This window comes from Rana temporaria, chromosome 6, assembly GCF_905171775.1.
Source record: "Rana temporaria chromosome 6, aRanTem1.1, whole genome shotgun sequence".
NCBI classification, from domain to species: Eukaryota; Metazoa; Chordata; class Amphibia; order Anura; family Ranidae; genus Rana; species Rana temporaria.
The window spans coordinates 99,141,347-99,160,796 of NC_053494.1; the positions used below are offsets into that span (position 1 = coordinate 99,141,347).

Here is a 19,450-nt window from a genome sequence, read left to right on the forward strand (position 1 = left end):
TATTGTGCTCAAGGCGCTAAACTAAAAGACTTTAATACTACTTTAAAATTCTATTCTGCTAAAAGCAATAATTGATTTACTTGCTGGACACCAGTGGGCTGAAACACTCACTTGATTCTTACAACTTACAGGTAGTTCTGTGGTATCTCTAAAAAGGTTAATCATAATGATTGATTTACACTTCCAAACTCAAATCCAGTGTTGATTTTCCCAAATATAAACAATGCTAAACTTTATTACTGTATTTTCCGGCGTATAAGACGACTTTCTGGATGCAAAAAAATGCATCCAAAGTCGGGGGTCGTCTTATACGCCGGGTACAGTCTCAGTACTCACTTTTTTTCCCCACCGCTGACAGTCTAACATGCTGCGATCGCGAGCGTGTATTGATTTCAAAGCCGCGCCTTCACTGCAGAGTGTTCTGTGATAGGAGGAACAAAAATCTTCCCAGCAGCACCTCTGTTCTTTGTTCCTCCTATCACAGATGCCTTCTCATCCTCGGACGAGATGAGAAGACGTCCGTGATAGGCGGAAAACATAACAGAGGCGCTGCTGGGAAGATTTTTGTTCCTCCTATCACAGAACACTCTGCAGTGAAGGCGCGGCTTTGAAATCAATACACGCTCGCGATCGCAGCATGTTAGACTGTCAGCGCTGGGGAAAAAAAGTGAGTGTTATTGCACTGGGGGGGGCAACAAGTTCAGGCACAGTGGGGGCAAGTGATGGCAATGTGGGGGCATGTAATGGCACAGTGGCAATGTGGGGGCATGTAATGGCACAGTGGCAATGTGGGGGCATGTAATGGCACAGTGGCAATGTGGGGTCATGTAATGGCACAGTGGCAATGTGGGGTCATGTAATGGCACAGTGGCACAGTCTGGGCATGTAATGTAATGGCACAGTGAGGAATGTAATGGCACAGTGAGATTTGAAAAACCCTGTTTCTGTCAGCGGTTCTGGCTGCCCCTCAGCTTCCAGAAAGACTAGTAAGAAGGGGGTAGTCTTATACAGTGAGTATATCCCAAAATCAAAATTTTTCCTGGAAAATTAGGGGGTCGTCTTATACGCCCAGTCGTCTTATACGCCGGAAAATACGGTATTCATCAAGAAGATACCTTAAAAAAATTAAAAAGAAGAACCTTTTACCTCTGCTTATAGCTTTTCTCTTGTAAAAGAGGTCAAATATATAACGAGTTTTTTGATGATGAATACGGAATATTGGCCACAGAGATTCCACTTTCCTCTTCCCTTCATGAGGCTCGGTTTCAGCTGGAGAACAAAAAATGCAATTTTGTCAAATATACTTAAAACTGTTCACCCATAAAAAGAATAGTACTGCGAATTCTAGTAGAATGCAAGGGAAAAAAAATATTACTGATTTAGTATTCCTCTTAACTCTGGCACACCTTGAAATTAACCATCACTAAAATGAATAACTAAATTGACACAAATTATTTTTTTTTTTTATAAACACACACCTTACCTGCTCTGTGTAATGGTTTTGCACAGGAGTGGCCTCTATCTCTTCCACCTCTTTTGTTTTTGAGTCCTATGCTAGCACTCCTGGCTCATCCCCCCCCCCCCCCCCCCCCCCCCCCCCCCCCCCCCCCCCCGAGTGCCCCTGTGATAAGCTGCTTCCAATAGGGGCACCTGTCTATGCGTCCAATCCAAAGCCACATTGTTTGCGTCTAGTCAGACACACAGCCCAGATCGACCCCACCCTCCACTCACAGGTTTTAACAGAGCTGGAGCGAATGGCTCCCGCTAGTTTTAGTCAAGCAATGCCAAGCTGCTGCTAACAAAAAAAATTGAATATTGGCATGCATTAAAAAGGGTATTAACTCCAGGAGATAAAACGATAATTCTCGAGCTCTACAAGACTCTGGGGAGGCCGCACCTAGAGTATATGGTCCAGTTCTGGGCACCAGTCCTCAGGAAGGATGTACCGAAAATGGAGTGAGTACAAAGAGGGGCAACAAAGCTAATAAAAGGGTCTGAAGGATATTAGTTATGAGGAAAGGCTGCAAGCACTGAACTTATTCTCTCTGATGAAGAGATGCTTGAGAAGGGGGGATATGATTTCAATTTACAAATACCATACTGGTGACCCCACAATAGGGATAAAACTTTTAGGCAGAAGGGAGTTTAACAAGACAGGTGGCCACTCATTAAAATTAGAAAAAAAAGAGGTGTAACCTTAAATTGCGTAGAGGGTTCTTTACTGTAAGAGCTGCAAAGGGTGTGGAATTCCCTTCCACAGGCGGTGGTCTCAGGAAAGAAACTATTAGATAAGCACCTGAACGACCACAACATACAGGGATATACAAGGTAATTCTGACATATAATCACACACATAGGTCGGACTTGACGGACTTGTGTCTTTTTTCAACTTCACCTACTATGTAACTATGAATGAATAAACATACTGTGGGCTAGGCTATAGTTTTATACAGCGTGAGGGATGCCTTTGCTCCTCCTTACTTTGGGGAATGTAATAACTACACAGAGGTATGCCTCCTTACCTTCTCTCATTTTCTGATCAAGTTCATCCAATGTAGGTTCTATCAGCTCCCATCCATCTGGAGGAGGCTTCCTGCTTCGCTTTACTTTCGGCATTGGTCCAACTACCTGTGCAACATTAGACTTCTGTTTAATTTACTTTTGAACACATTGTAAATGAAACACTATATTCTCAACATGAAAGTATAGGAAATACTAAAATGGGGTGAAATTCTGAAAAACGTGCTCTAGACAATACCAATCTAGTAAAATTGGAGGCAGTGAAATTTAGAAGGCACAACATGTACTAAGGAGATATTCAAAGTATTGTATATGTTCCCAGATGCTCAACCACCACAACATTCCAGTGCTCAAACCAAGGAGCTCCAAAAAAGGTACTTGGGTGCGCATGCTTCTTCAGGAGCAGATCTACTCAGATCAACTCCCAAAATGTGTTCGCTTTCCTACCAGGTGGTCTTAAGGTGGGACTCATCGCCCAAGGCTGAAGTTTGTTTAATGCATGCCTGCAGTTTTAAATAACTTATTCGTGTCCATTTGTATTTTGGGATTCAATAAATTGCATGGTGGTATGCTTCTTTCTAAGGTGGTTGGGTGAACTCTAAAGCCCAACACTATGAGAAAAATCGGATGAATGATCGGCCGGTTTTCCTCAATGTTTCACAGCAAGTGGGGAACCAAGGATAGATCAATGTACGAAAATTCACGTATGACAAAAGCTTTTTTTTTTTTTGTCATTTGTTGTTTATGTACAGTCTTTTGTATCTGCCATTTCTTGCACAAAAATTTTATACAGTAAATGAAAATAGTTTGTTCTGTCCCCATACAAGAAAAACATGGGCGTTTGTCCCTTTGGAAATTTTAATTCGAATCGGTTGTCGAAACTTGTGTACACATCAGAAAATTGCATGATCATGCCGCTGATGAAAATGGTCACCCGATTAGTGTGTACCGGCCATTAGTCTTTGGAGAAGGCATTGTGTGATTAGGTACCCCCGTTATTCCTTCTCGATGCTTTTCTGTGAATGTTATTATGAGTTATTGCGTAAACCTACTTTTGACCCTTATGTGATGGATCTGGATTGTGCAAACTCTTATGTGATCTTGTAATTGATGTGCGAGTAATTTAATAAACCTTTATCTGTTAAAAATAAATACAAAAATGGTGGTAATTAGGGTTGTCCAGATACCGATACTAGTATCGGTATCGGGACCGATACCGAGTATTTGCGGGAGTACTCGTACTCGCGCAAATGCTCCCGATACCTAAATAGAATACTTTTTTTGTATTTATCAACATGTTCTATGAAAATTCTTTGAGTTTTTTACTACTGCGTGACAAGCAAATAAAACATTTTTATTCATTTTTACTCATTTTTATTCTTTTATAATGTCTTGAGTTAGAGTTCTTCATAATTCTAAAGAAAATATCCTTAGTCTGTATTGTGGTTTGAAAACTGTCACATGACATTTAAAAAAAGTATCGGTATTCGGTATCGGCGACTACATGAAAAAAAGTATCGGTACTTGTACTCGGTCCTAAAAAAGTGGTATCGGGACAACCCTAGTGGTAATGCACAAGGAGTTGCGTCCTCTTGTGCGTGTTTTATATGTTCCCAGATATAGGCATGTCTTGTACTCATGTACATGTACCCAAGAGGTAAAGACTAAACGACCATTAACTACAATGATTTCTCCAAATTGAATCAAAATGACAAAAGCAGGCATCCAAATAATCTACTGGTTAACCCAATCTGCTAACTTTAGTACCCAGCAATACCTCGAGCATATTAAAAGGTGTCTCACTACGTATAGCTCAGTTCTGCCATTTTATACCTGCAGTGAAGATACATACTGACAATAGAACATAAATGACAAATACGGAAAATCTGCAGTAATTCCGTTACTTTTCTTAATAACAGAAATGCAGTTAGATGCCTTTCACACGGGTGTTCCGTTTTTCATTTGTCTGTTGAGGGATGAAAAAAACATACAGCAATGCATTCATATAGGTAAACAATCATCTGTTAATATCCTTGTCCATTCAGGTCTGTTTATTTTTTTTAAACAGAACATGTCTATTTGGGTTCCGTTTAACTACTTCAGCCCCGTAAGATGTTTCCCCCTTCCTGACCAGAGCACAGCAATGCTGTACCCAACCAAATGTTTTCATCTATTATTCATTTTTTTTACTAGTAATAAAGGTGATCTGCAAATTTATGCGGTATCACGATGGACAGATCGGACACTTGACACATTTTTGGGACCATTGTCATTTATAGAGCGATCAGTGCTATAAATATGCACCGATTACTGTATAAATGTCACTGGCAGGGCAGGGGTTAACACTAGTGGGCGATCAAGGGGTTAAGTGTGTGTTTGGAGGGGAGTGACTAGGAGAGATGACAGATCGCAGTTTCTACTTTTAGAAACACACGATCTGTGTTCTCTCCTCTGACAGCACAGGGATTTGTGTGTTGGCGCTCATGCACGCGATCGCACATGGCCAGCAGCAATCGCACCCACCGGCCGCGCCCATCAGGCACTCTGGTGACTTTCCTGGGCAAAGCTGTACATATACATATACATACATACATACATACATACACACACACACAATTTCACCCAGGAGAGCCATTCTGCCGCAGTTTATCTGCGTGAGCCGGTCGGGAACCGGTTAAATAACAGAATCTGACCTAAATGGACAATGGTCTGTTTTAGCCTCGACTGTTAGAGGCTGGCACCCGCCGACATCCTAACATCCTTGCTATCAGCAGGGGATTTCTTACTGTAAGCAAAAGAGCCAGCATTTAAGGGGAATGAGGCCTGTGGGGTGTTCTGTCAACCCCTTTTTGTGACGTACAATATATGTGTATGAGCTTCAAACTGACAACACAGGGTTGTTTTTCCATTCAGTCAGCCAGCTGACAAAAAAAAAAAACAACAACTCAACCGATTCTTCCCTTCACACATTTTAGGTGGTGGGCGGAATCCTCCCTGCTGTGCTATTGCATTCTGACAGAACGAAGAATACATAGATCAGTGCCGCAGCCTTTTGCCTGCAGCTTTTATCCTACACGGCATTGAAAAGAAGTTGATTGGTTCTGTTCAACTGCAGTGTCCACACATGGATTGAAATTCATCCCTGCTAAACTGGTTGAGTTCCAATCCATGCATGTCCAGCTTTAGAGTACAGGCAGTCCTCAAGTTACGAACACCTGCGTTACGAACGGACCTCAATGCCGGCCGCTTGTGCTTCACGCTGGTCTTGGATACCTCCGAGCTGCTATCTTGCAGCACTGAACACATCCCACACTGCAGTACTGCATGGCCAGAAAAGCCCCAGAAAACATGACTGCATGCCCAGAAGCGTCCAGAACATCCCACATCCCTGCACAGGCCGACGTCACACTTAGAAAAGGAACTGTTGCAACCTGCACACAATTTTCACTTGAGAACAAACCTACAGTCCCTATTGATTCATAACCCGGGGACTGACTGTATGTGTGCTGTTGGAACGCTGCAGCTGAATGTAAATAATGTTGACAAAATGATGAATCAGTTGAAGAGCTTCACATAGGAACATAGTGGGGAAAGAAAGTGACTGTGTACATAAAATGTATGGGACCACATCACCTAAAAGGAAAAAACAAAATGCTTACTACCCCAAGTAATGGGCTCTAAACTGTCAGCACTGTGCTTGTCACAATCATGGAGAGTTTTGAAAAAGATAAATCTGTATATATTTTTGTGAGGAGTTTGGCTGGAACACCATGACCTAGAATGATAATGATTAGGCAGGCAGGGGTCCAAATCATGCAGGCTCTGAAAACAATGTTCATTACATAGCAGAAGACATTTAGAGGTTTATGCAAACAGAAAATGTAAATAATGAAAAAGAAATATGGCAAATATAGCAGATTATGAACAATAGGCTTGGCTTGGTATTTTGTTATTAAACTTTACAAAAAAGGACAAATGCACAAGTGTAAGAAGCAATAGATAAAATGGAATGAGGCCAAGTCAAAATGTTCAAAAGAAAGAGCGAGCGAGTATAGATCACCTTATGAATAAAAGCAGTATGGTAAATAAAATATCCAGGAAAGAGAAAAGGAAAAATATGTAAAGACTGATAAAAGCGGTCTGAAAAAAAGATGGTGGAAACTTGATCAAAGAGGTTAGTATAATAAAGAAAAGAAACCGCAGTGAATAGAAGTAAATTGGAAGGATATATATAAAAAAAAAAAAAAAAAAAAAAAAAAGAAGGAAGGAGGAGAGGTTTGCACACATCCAGAAATAAGAAAAACAAAGAAGGCTTACACAACGAAAGTGTACACATGAACAATAGTGAATGGAAAGTGGGTCAAAATTGATAGAAGCTGGGAATAGTACATAATAGGAAAACAATATGTGCAACTCATTGTGGTTACCCCCCTGCCTTAAAGCGGAGGACTGCCTAAAAATATTAAAAGCCAGCAGCTACAAATACTGCAGCTGTCGACTTTTAATAAATGGACACTTACCTGTCCAGGGTGCCCGCGATGTCGGCAGCCAAAGCCGATCGATTGGCTCTCGGCTGCCCCCGTCACCATCATCAGTGAGGGAATCAGGAAGTGAAGCGTTGCGGCTTCACTTCCGGGTTCCCTAATTCGCATGCACGAGTCGCGTTGCGTGTCCTCACTGGTCCCTGCTGTCTTCTGGGACCTGTGCGTTTCCGGGGAAGACAGCGTGGGGGGGCGACGACACAAAGTGGTGTGACCACCGCAGGGGTCTATGCCCAGAAGTGGGTGCAAATACCTGTATACACAGGTATCTGCACCCCCCCTGAAAGGTGCCAAATATGACACCGGAGAGGGGGCTCCGAAAAGCGGAGGTTCCATTTTTGTGTGGACTTCCGCTTTAATATCACATGTACAGTAATGCTGAAGAATTGTCAATATGATTGCAAATGTAAAAAAGGTTCATATCAAAAAGAGGTTTGCATTTTCTGGAGTTACTAATAATTTGTCAGGGCTAGTAAACATCACCCTTACTTATAACGAGAAAGAAGGGGGGGGGGGCAAAACTAAAAAAATAACAGCGACTAGTAGAGTCAGAGAGACTAGCTCCAGCACTGCATGGGCTTCGGGTCTAAAGCGGAGTATACCCATACTGAATACTTGCAGGTTGACTGGTGTGTACTGCTGTTTGTTCAACAGACTGGGAGAGTCCAAGCTGTTAGAACCTACTATTGTGCAGTGGGAAAGATCACTGCATCCACATCGCTTGTGTGGATCTGTGAAAGTTTTGTTGTTATTCAATCCACTGGTAAAAAAAAAAAAAAAAAAAAAAAAAAAAAGTACTGATGGGGGTCCACCCTTTTCTTCCTCTAGTGACAAAAGTCCTTGCATTGTTTGCACAAAGTCTAACATGTTCTGTGAACAGGGGAGGAGTGAATGAATGAAGAGAGGGACCCCCCCCCCCCCCCGAAGAAGCCCGGGGCCCTCACTTGTAAAAGAGCTTAAAGGAAGAAAGCGGGGGCCCCGGCAGAACGCCCCCCCGGAGATGACTAATAAAACCCCATACTCATTCACCTAGGGTGGGGGGGCCCCCCTTATTAAAGTGGGCACCCAGATTCCGATAAGCTGGTTGTCGGGAAGAGGCCCTGTCCTCATCAACAGGGCGCCCCCCTGCCCCAAAGCACCTACCTCCCCATGTTGAGGGCATGCATCCTCGCATGGGTAAGGAGGGGGGGGGGCGCTCGCCCGTCCCCACCCCCTTTCCCGACCGGCTGGGCTGCGTGCTCGGATACGGGTCTGGTATGGATTTTGGGGGGACCCCCATGCCGCTTTTTCGGCGTACGGGGGTTCCCCTTAAAATCCATAGTAGACCCAAGGGCCTGCTATGCTCCTGGAGGGGGAACCCACGCAGGTAAAATCCACAGCTAAAAGCACCATTCTATCCGTCCGTGTGAAAAGGGGCCTAACGGTCTAGCAAACTTGGTAATCTTTCCATACAGAGGACTGGGACAAGGCCTTTATCCGAACACAAAATGTCCTTGGCAAGTAAGACCTAAGAAACTAAAATTTCAAGAACCCTACTAGATGACATTGATGCCCTAACATACTCAACTCCATCAAAACCCTTGGTCCCTGACCTTTGATGGAGAGGTCAGCCGTCACTCTTCACGCCCTTTGCTCCCATTAAGAAATTTTGGGACTTAAATCTCCACACCAAGATCACTAGGATTATTGTACCCAACCAGTCCAAAATGGTCTTACTTTCTTTGCTCCTGAGCCCCTTCGTCACTTCCTTACAGCAGCCTGCACGGTTTGGCATTCACTCAATCCACCTACCAATACCACTGAATCGGATTACATGGAACTTCTGCTGGTGCTTTAAATACTACACCCAGATCTGGGCCACGTGGACTGTCTTCCAACGTATTTTAGGAATTTCACAACCGCTTACCAATTTCCTAACTGCTTCCCTTTGACCACTTTAAAAGTGGTGATGGTCAGAAGAGGGCCCAAGACCCACCCACCCCCCTATACCCTTTTCCTGACTATGCCTACCTATCGTTGACATATTTCCCCTCTCTTTTCTGCCCTTTGCAGATCCCCCTCCCACCTATAATTCTATAAACCATCTTACCTGTTCCTAATGTTAATCTTAAAGAGGAAGTAAACCCTCAATAATTAAAAAAAAAAAAAAAAAAAAAAAAAAAAAAATGCGAGTCATAACATAACCAGCTCATTATGATCGACTTACCTGAGATCGAAGCCCCCCAGGCGTTTGAGGAGCGACACTCTGGGCGGCTGCACCGCTGGCCCGTGGAGCAGGTAAGTGTCTGTTTATTAAAAGTCAGCAACTATACTTTTTGTAGCTGCTGACTTTTAATAAACATAAAAAGGCTGGAACTCTGCTTTAACCATGCAACCACTGGCCCTCAAGACTCCCTTCTATGCCTACGCCATGTACTTCTATGCCTACACACTGATATATATATGCAGTTGACTGAGGCCTTTTAGACAGAATAATAAAGGACCAAAAAGGGGTATTGGTGACTGATGAAGGTTAACTATCTGCCCTTTTTTGACGGTAGTATTGTTTACTTTTTGGATTTATATTCTCTTTCGTAAAAGGTATTTTGTATTGTATTTAAAATGAATAAAAAGATTTAAAACGCAGAACACATCTAAATGCCAAGTTCACCTTTTACAGAAAATAGCCTATTTAAGAGAGACCAGTGGATATTAAAAATCTTTGCATTTTTATAAAATGAATATTACTTTAGGCCTCATGTACATGGAACTTAAAACACACGGCTTATACTGATGTTCACCATTTTTTTTATAATATTTGAAAAGGAACATTTACAGGCAAAAAAAAAATTTGAATTAAAAAACGTCAATGGCTCGTTACGAGCAGAAATTATTTGTGTAAACATATTTTAATGGATAGAATAATTAATACTATAATGCATTTATGCTCAAACGCACTACACTCATTAACCTGGCAACATTAGAGGTATTTTTTTCTTCCCAACCCTGGCAGAAAAAAATGCTGCTTATCTTCATAAACACATGTGCATTGGACCTACCGTTTCACCTGTAGGCCATCTTGGTCCACTCAGAAGCCCGTCTAAAAACTCAATAGCAACCCCTATGTCCCGACTTGTTGCTAGCATGTAAAAACCAGTGGATTGCTCACTCCCAGCAGTTCAGGTGTAAAATCAATAGTTTCCACATCTTAGCAACAGCACAGGACTTGGTGGTTTCTAACCAGGCTTCTGAGGGGACTGCATATGTTATTTTCTGGAAAGTCTTAAGTCTAGAAAATATTGTGGTATGATCTACAACACCAAGCACAGAAACGTACAAAAACCTGGTCACCATGGCAAACAAAAAAAATCTGTCTGGTGATTAAAGTGGAACTAAATCCTCCTATTCTTTACAGTAGGGGTGCAACGGATCAAAAAACTCACGGTTCGGATCAGGAGTCACAGATCGGATCATTTTCGGATCGGCAAAAAAAAAAAAAAAAAAGTTCCCCCCCACTGTAATATCCACACCCCCCCCAATGTAAAATCCACATATCCCCCACTGCAGTGGCTTCACTAGGGTTGGTGTCACCCAGGGCAGAAAAAAAAATGGTGTCACCCCCCCCCACCAACTATAGTCCCCCCTCAGTAAAGAACCCCCTCGGTGCAGACACCCGCATCAGTGCAGACACCCCCCCCCCCTAGGTAGTACCGACCGACATCCCCTCCCCTCAGGCAAGACACACCACCCCCCCTCAGGCAAGACACACCCCCCCTCCCCTCAGGTAGGTCTGCCATAACATTAGGAAAGGCCGCGGCTTCGGCCTAGCTCCAGAGCCGCGGCAATCCACAATCACAGTGTGTGCCGATCCGAAGGGGGTGACCCGTTTGGATCACGGATCAACTGTGAACCGTTGCACCACTACTTTAGAGCCTGGGAAGCTGGCAATTGTTACAATGCAATACTCGGATACATGTGTGTGCACACAGAAGACAATATAGGGGAGATTTACGAAAACTGGTGCACAGAATCTGATGCAGCTGTGCATAGTAACGAATCAGCTTCTAACTTCAGCCTGTTTAATGGACAATAAAACCTAGAAGGTTATAATGCACAGCTGCACCGCACCAGTAAATCTCCCCCTATGCATCAGCTATGTGTGCGCTTGCACTGGTGGTATAAAGCATCTGTCACCAGTTAAAAGGAAAGAACAGCCGTCCCACTCGCATTGTATTGATCGGCGTTTGATGATGTCGTTGACGTTGTGAAGAGGAAACGTACGTCGAGGCGCATCCCGGTCACGTTACTTCTGGCCACTTCTATCTTACCACGGCGGTTGAACGCACGCCGATCAATACAGCGCGAGCGGGACGGCTCCATTTACCTGGTGACGGATGCTTTATACCTCCAGTGCCGAGGAAAGGCACCTAACAATGTGAACGACTACTTGTTTTTTAAAAACGATTATTTTTAATTAAACTGTATTACGCTATGGTCCTGTCTTTTAATTTTTTCTGATTGTTACTGCAGTGGAGTATTAGCAGATTCCAGCCACATGTCCTCTGATATACCAGCAAGACCACAGACTGGACCCACATTAAAAAAAAAAAAAAAAAAGCCTGACCTTCTATTTAGTTAAAGAGGTCACGATGGCCTGGTGATTGATTCCACTCACATCCACCGGGTGTTTTTCTCGTGAAGTTTTTGCCATTGGTGATGGTGTAAAGATTGAAGTTGCATCACAAAAAAAATGTTATGGACTTTTGATCTTTGATGAAATATTTGTTTTGGATGAAATATTTTAAATCACTGTTATTTCAGCACTGGATTATTAACTAGTCATCATTTCTTGAGCACTATGCACTTTATTTTCATAAGCACAACATTTTATACAAATTAAGTTCACAGCGCCCCCTATTACACACCCCAGATTGCAGGTGCAGTTTCAAGCTCCTGCAGTCTTCCTTCAGCATTTATCCTGTACCTCTGTAGGAGCTGTCAGATTGCAAGCTGGAGGGAGTGAATGGACTACGAGTTGGCTAATCAGTACGCTCGCAACCCACAAGTGCATCTGCAAAGTGCCAAATTCACAGGAATCTGTGAAAAATTGTACGTGGCTGTGTGGGCAGAGCTCTGCACTGCTGCACCATTTTCAAAATGTGACAGTGGGTGCAATGAAGACAAAATGGCACCAGGATGCACTATGGAGGAAAAATGCAAGCCGGTGGAGGCAGTGTGATGCTTTGAGCAATGTTCTGCTGGGAAACCTTGGATCCTGCCATTCATGTGGATGTTACTTGGCATGCATCTCATCAACCTAATTATTGTTGCTGACCAGGTACTCCCAAAACAGTATGGAATGGAAACAATACTCCCTGATGGCAGTTGGCTCCTTCAGCAGGATAATGCATACTGCCACGCTGCAAAATTTGTTCAAGAATGGTTTTAGGCGCACAAAAAAACGAGTTTGAGGTGTTGACTTTGCCTCGAAATTCTCCAGACCTTAATAAAATCAAGCATCTTTTGGATGTCGTAGGAGGGGCTGGAAATGTTCAGAGATTGCTGCTCCAATCTTACACCGAAGTGGAGGGGAGGGGGGGGGGGGGGTTGGGCGCAGTGAAATCAAGCAGAGCTTCCCTGTTTAGGTGGAGCTCCGCTTTAAACAGTATAAAGGGTCAAAATGTAAAATCATACTTATTTCCACATTGCATTTCAATTTCTAGCCTGCCCTCTTTACCTAAATGATTTTGAAATTTAGAAACTATTTTTAAGTGACAGGAAGCTGGAGTAAAAAAAAAAAAAAGAAAGAGCATTTCCTCACGGTGGTTGTGCCAATCTCAGGACAAACACGGGAGAAATTGACAAACTTTATACTTTCCATGTTCATTTCCCCTGTGGTTTTTTTTTTTAAATCAGATACTTTTTTTTTTTTTATTGAAGACAGGCATATCAAACATACACAAACAATTTGTTTCTTTTTTTAGGATGCGTTACAAAATATACTACAAAACAAAATTTCACATATCATCGGGCACATAAAAAAGAGCAATACAGCACAGTTATACTCTTCAGCCCTGCATTTGTTTCCTCCACTATTTCCAGAAGCAGTTATACAGTGGTCTACACAGGCAGTGTTATGTCGATTCACCCAAATCTTATGCAAATTAGGTGTACTCTTAATATGTTTTCAACTATTGCATATAACGAAAAAAAAGAGACCTAACTCCACAGGAACCCGTTACCATATGGCTTACCTCTTCCAAGAAGCTGCACGAAAACAATGGTGCCCCCCCCCCCTTCTCACCAGCCCATTAAATCCTTATTCGATATACCCATCTAGAACAACCTAGTAGCTGCTGTAGCTCTGTCTCCAAGGATTCTATTTTGCACCAGCCGCAATGGTGCCAAACCTGGAGTATCCAACCAGGGATCCCAAATATTCTCAAACTTCCCCGGACTACCCCGATGCTTATACGCGAGTTGTTCCCTGACAAGAGAGTCATTTACAGATGTAATCCACTCTGTATACGTGGGGGCCGTTGCAGACAACCATTTCCTGGCCTTTCCCCTGTGTTTAATGCACATGCGTTTCGCTACAGAAAAAAAAAAACAGGCCAAATGGTTCCTGAAAGAACACTTCAACTGGCTATACAACAACCTGGAAGAAAATAAAACCTACATAGAAACAACAGATAAAACAGCTCTGCAATATGTACAAGGTGGTAGCAAAACGTTTGGAGACTAGTTTAACACGGAAACAAGCTGGCAGCACAAGGCTGTATGCACGGTCACAGGGAGCACTGACATTCATAAGTCAGTGTGCCAAAAGACATCACCCTGTGTACATCGGGAGCTGTGCAACTGGTGCTAGTCTGACCACATGAGTTACTACGTCTGTTAATTCATCATGGACAGCACATTAGAACAAACAGCAAATGTGAAATTCTGCGTGAAACTGGGCAAATCTGCCACAGAGACGTTTAATACCATTCGGCAAGCTTATGGCGATGCTGCAATGAGTGGTTTGAGGTGTTTTGAGTGGCACGTGTGCTTAACCACTTAAGACCCGGACCTTTATGCAGGTAAAGGGCCTGGCCAGTTTTTGCGATTCAGCACTGTGTCGCTTTAACTGACAATTGCGCGGTCGTGCGATGTGGCTCCCAAACAAAATTGGCGTCCTTTTTTTCCCACAAATAGAGCTTTCTTTTGGCGGTATTTGTTTACCTCTGCGGTTTTTAGTTTTTGTACTATAAACAAAAATAGAGCAACAATTTTGAAAAAAAAGCAATATTTTTTACTTTTTGCTATAATAAATATCCCCCAAAAAAGATATACAAAAATTAGGGCTGTTACTGATCAAAATTTGTGTTCGATTAATCGTTTTTTTTTTTATCGATTAATCGACTAATTTCGATTAATTATAAACGCACATACAGATCCAACTACTTTTAGATGATTTCCTTGCAGGCTGATTCCCAGTGCAGCTACCGAACACTGGAAAAATGGATAGCAGGATATGAAAAACACACAAAGGCAGAGCTCGATGGGAATAGCATTAAAACTTTTATAGTCATCAAGTAGGTAACAAAATAAATATTGCACTGGAGATAAAATCGATGTAGCTACATTAACTGTAAAAATGGTGCGAGCAATACCAAACAGTAGCAAAAGAAGTCATAAAAACATGTAGCCAAGTATGATACTGGTAAAAAATGTGTACAACGATACCACTGCTGAATCCAGATGAGGAGACGTAAACATCAGTCCGTCGGCATGTAGATGGGGAACTATCACAACTCCCAGTGGATGTCTGTAGAATCCCAGATTGATAGAGGGAAGTGCCCTTGTCTGTGGCAGTTAGTAAGGTCCCGCCGACATGCAGATATGAAGGCACAACAAAGGAGCCCTTCAGATGGACACGGCAAGCCCCGCCGGTGGCCGTGACATCACCGGATCTCCGACGGAACTCCCTGAAGCCGGCGGAGAGGTGAGTACAAATTAAAATAATTTTGATCGATCAAAAAAATTAAAGATTAAATCGAAAAAATTTATAGTTAATTTCCACAGCCCTAAAAAAACTATTTTTTCCCTCCGGTTAGGCCGATACGTATTTCTTCTACCTATTTTTGGTAAAATAATACTAAGTGTTTATCGATTGGTTTGCGCAAAATTTATAGCGTTTACAAAATAGGGGATAGTTTTATTGCATTTTTATCTAAAAAAAATTTTTTTACTACTAATGGCGGCGATCAGCGTTTTTTTCCGTGACTGCGACATTATGGCGGACACATTGGACAATTTTGACACATTTTTGGGACCATTGTCATTTTCACAGCAAAAAATGCTATAAAAATGCATTGTTTACTGTGAAAATGGCAGTGCAGTTTAGTAGTTACCCACTAGGGGGCGCTGTAGGGGTTATGTGTGACCTCATATGTTTTTCTAACTGTAGGGGGGCAGGGCTGGACACGTGACGTCATTGATCGTGTTTCCCTATATCAGGGAACACACGATCAATGAAGCTGCCACTGTGAAGAATGGGGAAGCTGTGTTTACACACAGCTCTCCCCATTCTTCAGCTCCGGGGACCAATCGCGGGACTCCAGCGGCGATCAGGTCCGCGGGTCACGGATCTTCGGACTGGGTCGCGGGCGCGCGCCCGCGACCCACGGCTGGGCATTTAAAGAGGACGTACAGGTACGTGATTGTGCCCAGCCGTGCCATTCTGTCGACGTATCTGCAGGAGGCGGTCATTAAGTGGTTAAAAAGCAGAAGAACATCACTGGAAGATGACAAGAGATCAGGAAGATCTTCAACAAGCTCAACCACCGAAAATATAGAAACCATTCAGCATTATAACCACTTAAGGACCGAGCCTCTTTCTGAGATTTGGTGTTTACAAGTTAAAAACATTTTTTTTTGCTAGATAATTACTTGGAAACCCCAAACATTATATATTTTTTTTAACACCCTAGAGCAGTGATGGCAAACCTTTTTGAGCCCGAGTGCCCAAACAGCGACACAAAAACAACTTATTTTTTTTCAAAGTGCCAACATGAAATTAAACCTACCAACTGCTCTGTACCGAGAAAGGGACTGATCATCCGACTGAATGAGCCCTAAGGCAGGGCTCAAAATTTCAAGTCCTGAGCCACTAGCCAGGCCTCAAGAGTTACTCGCCACCAGTTGCCCCACCTAATTCATACACTGCCTTGCGCCTAATTGCACCCGTAAACACCCCCTCGTAGATTATCTCATGGAATGACAATGTTTTATGCAGAATCAAGTTACAAAATTAAATATTACCAACAACAACTTTAACAAAAAGGGACATGGCACTGGGGGCAGACCAGAGGGACAGGGCACTGGGGGCAGACCAGAGGGACAGGGCACTAGAACTGGGTCTCTTCCCCATTCTCTTGCTGTCTCCTCTGCAACTCCCATCCATCCTCTCTCTCTCTCCCATTCATCTCATCACCAGGAGCCTGTGTGTGCGGCTCCACGCTTGCATGTCCCCACTTCCCCCTTTTATTCAGGCTGGCAGAGAGGAGAGGAGCTGCAGCACAGCGGGAGGAAGTACAATCCAGCGCTGAGATCCACACAACTGCACAGCCATTGACACCATAGCACAGCGCACACTGACAGCGCACAGCACACATTGAGACCAGTCTGTTCACAGTGCTCAGGCTGAACTGGTGGACACCTACATGGAGCACAAGGAGAAGAAAACTTCACAAACTAGAAGGCTGCCGCTCTCATGTCAGGGCAACTTTCAGTGAGCGCTGCACCGGAGTGGTAATTTTTGCAATCCTCCACCTCACTCATTACTTTCTGCTCTCCAGCTACATTGGTCGGGGCCCGGGGGAGGGGGGCAGGCTCAGAGAGGTCATACTGTTAGGTCCCATGTCTAAATGAGAATTGTAAGGAGAGCACCTGTGTACTGCTCTGCCTGTGCGCGGCTCACCAGACTACTTTTCCCCGAGCATGCACCTTTCCTCTTCGGCCGCCAATCTCATCGGGACTCTAAGTGTAGGCACAGATTGGAGGGAGATTGGTCATGCAACCCTGTCATCACTCGCCCCCAGCTTAAATCCACTCGCCAAATGCTAGTAGGCGAGTGGAAATTTTGAGGGCTGCCCTAAGGGACCAAAAACATACAATTCTGCCCAGAAAAAAACATTTTGTGCTTTTTCAAAGGAGTGTGTTACGCTCAGAGTACTGAGATCAGGGATGGATGCATACACTGGGATCAGGGATGGATGCATGTACAGGGATCAGGGATGGATGCATGTACAGGGATCAGGGATGAATGCATGTACAGGGATCAGGGATGAATGCATGTACAGGGATCAGGGATGAATGCATGTACAGGGATCAGGGATGGATGCATGTACAGGGATCAGGGATGGATGCATGTACAGGGATCAGGGATGGATGCATGTACAGGGATCAGGGATGGATGCATGTACAGGGATCAGGGATGGATGCATACACTGGGATCAGGGATGGATGCATACACTGGGATCAGGGATGGATGCATGTACTGGGATCAGGGATGGATGCATGTACTGGGATCAGGGATGGATGCATGTACTGGGATCAGGGATGGATGCATGTGCAGGGATCAGAGATGGATGCATAGGCACTTCCCAAAGCCGTGTCCTCTGCTCCTTCACATTCCCCCCCACATACACAGCAGTGTCCTCGCTCCCCCTCCTTTCCCCTTTCCTCCATAGCACTGTCCTACCTGTGTATGTACAAAGTCCTCCACATTGCCATGCTTCAGCACCGAGCCCCTGCACAGAAAGCTGCTCTCCACGTCCAGGAAGGGAGGAGTTATTCTCCTCCATACACATCATTACACAGGCATCACACGCTGCTTACAGAGCAGACACTCCCTCTGTGTCCTTTCCAATAGGCTGCCCTCATTGCATGCAGGGAGGGCTTTACTCGCATCTGCCACCCCACTGCCCAATCGCACTCACACTGCTTGATTGCACTCGCGATAGGAACGGAGTCAGCTCCTCCGTGCCTGCTCCGCCAGTGCAAGTGACTGCCTTGCTGTGAAATTCCCTCTGCTATCCTGGCGGCGTGCTGCGTGCCCACAGAGAGGGCTCGGCGTGCCACAGGTTCGCCATCACTGCCCTAGAGCATTAAATGACGGTCGTTGCAATACTTTCTGGCACACCGTATTTGCGCAGCGGTCTTACAAGCACACTTTTTTTTTTTAAGAAAAAATAAAAAAAAAAAACAGTAAAGTTGACCCATTTTTTTTTTTATTGTGTGAAAGAGAATGTTACGCTGAGTAAATTGATACCCAACATGCCACGCTTCAAAGTTCCACCCGCTCGTGGAATGGCAACAAACTTTTACCCTTAAAAATCTCCATAGGCGACGTTTAAAAAAAAATCTACAGGTTGCAAGTTTTGAGTTACAGAGGAGGTCTAGGGCAAGAATTATTGCTCTCGCTCCAACGATCGTGGCGTTACCTCACATGTGTGGTTTGAACACGTTTTTCATATGCGGGTGCTGCTTACATATGCGTTCACTTCTGCGCGCAAACTCGCCGGAAGTGAGGGGCGCTTTAAAAAAAAATATGTTTTTTTCTTATTTAATTTTACTTAAACTTTTTGATTTTGACACGGTTTAAATTTTTTTTATAAATAATAATAATTTGTGGTCACTTTTATTCCTATAGCAAGGAAAGTAAACATCCCTTGTAATAGAAAAAAAAGCATGACAGGTCCTCTTAAATATGAGATCTGGGGTCAAAAAGACTTTAGATTTCATATTGGCACTAAAATGCTAAATTTTATGTCATTTCGCCCTGTAATGATATGAAGATGGGATGGGTGGGGGCCATCTTCCCCTCACTTGTCTCCATGTATGCCCAGGGACAGGATCCGATCACCTCCGCTGCTGCCGACGGCTCCGTCAAGCGGCAGAGGGCACCAGAGAGCACCGTGGAGGGGCAGCCAGACCTTTAGAGCGCATGCGCCGATTAAGTAATTGGCGCAGTATACAGTAAATATCTCCTAGACCTAAACCGTCCAAGTTTAGGAGATATTTACAGCACCTATAGGTAAGCCTTCTTACAGGCTTACAGATGGGTACAAAACACACAAGGAGAGTTTACTTTCTCTTTAGGGACACATTCCAGAAGTGGCAGGAACGCTGGGGGCACTGTACTGCTGTGCAATGGGACCATTTTCAAGGAGACAGTGTGTAAATGTAGATAAATAAAGTACTTTCTTGTAAAAAGAGCAAGTTTTGAAACCACCTTGTATGTCATAAGTTATTTATCTGAAGTTAAATAAAGACAAATGTATGGTACATCACACAAAGTAAGGCCCCATATTCACTCATGAGCTGAGCATCATAATAAAGTGTAATTACAGTCAAAACCTAAC

The 19,450-nt window shown here is 43.7% G+C and overlaps 1 protein-coding gene across 1 annotated transcript in view; it reads right to left on the reverse strand.

Moving 5' to 3' along the window:
* Positions 1–19,450, reverse strand: part of BUD31 (BUD31 homolog) — a 33,193-nt gene that overhangs the window by 12,206 nt on the left and 1,537 nt on the right. The window contains exons 2-3 of the mRNA XM_040357070.1: positions 2,523–2,628; positions 1,147–1,269 (exon numbers count right to left, since the gene is read on the reverse strand). Of these exons, the coding sequence (XP_040213004.1) occupies positions 1,147–1,269; positions 2,523–2,616 (217 nt within the window). The 5' untranslated portion in view covers positions 2,617–2,628. The remainder of the gene's footprint in view (positions 1–1,146; positions 1,270–2,522; positions 2,629–19,450) is intronic.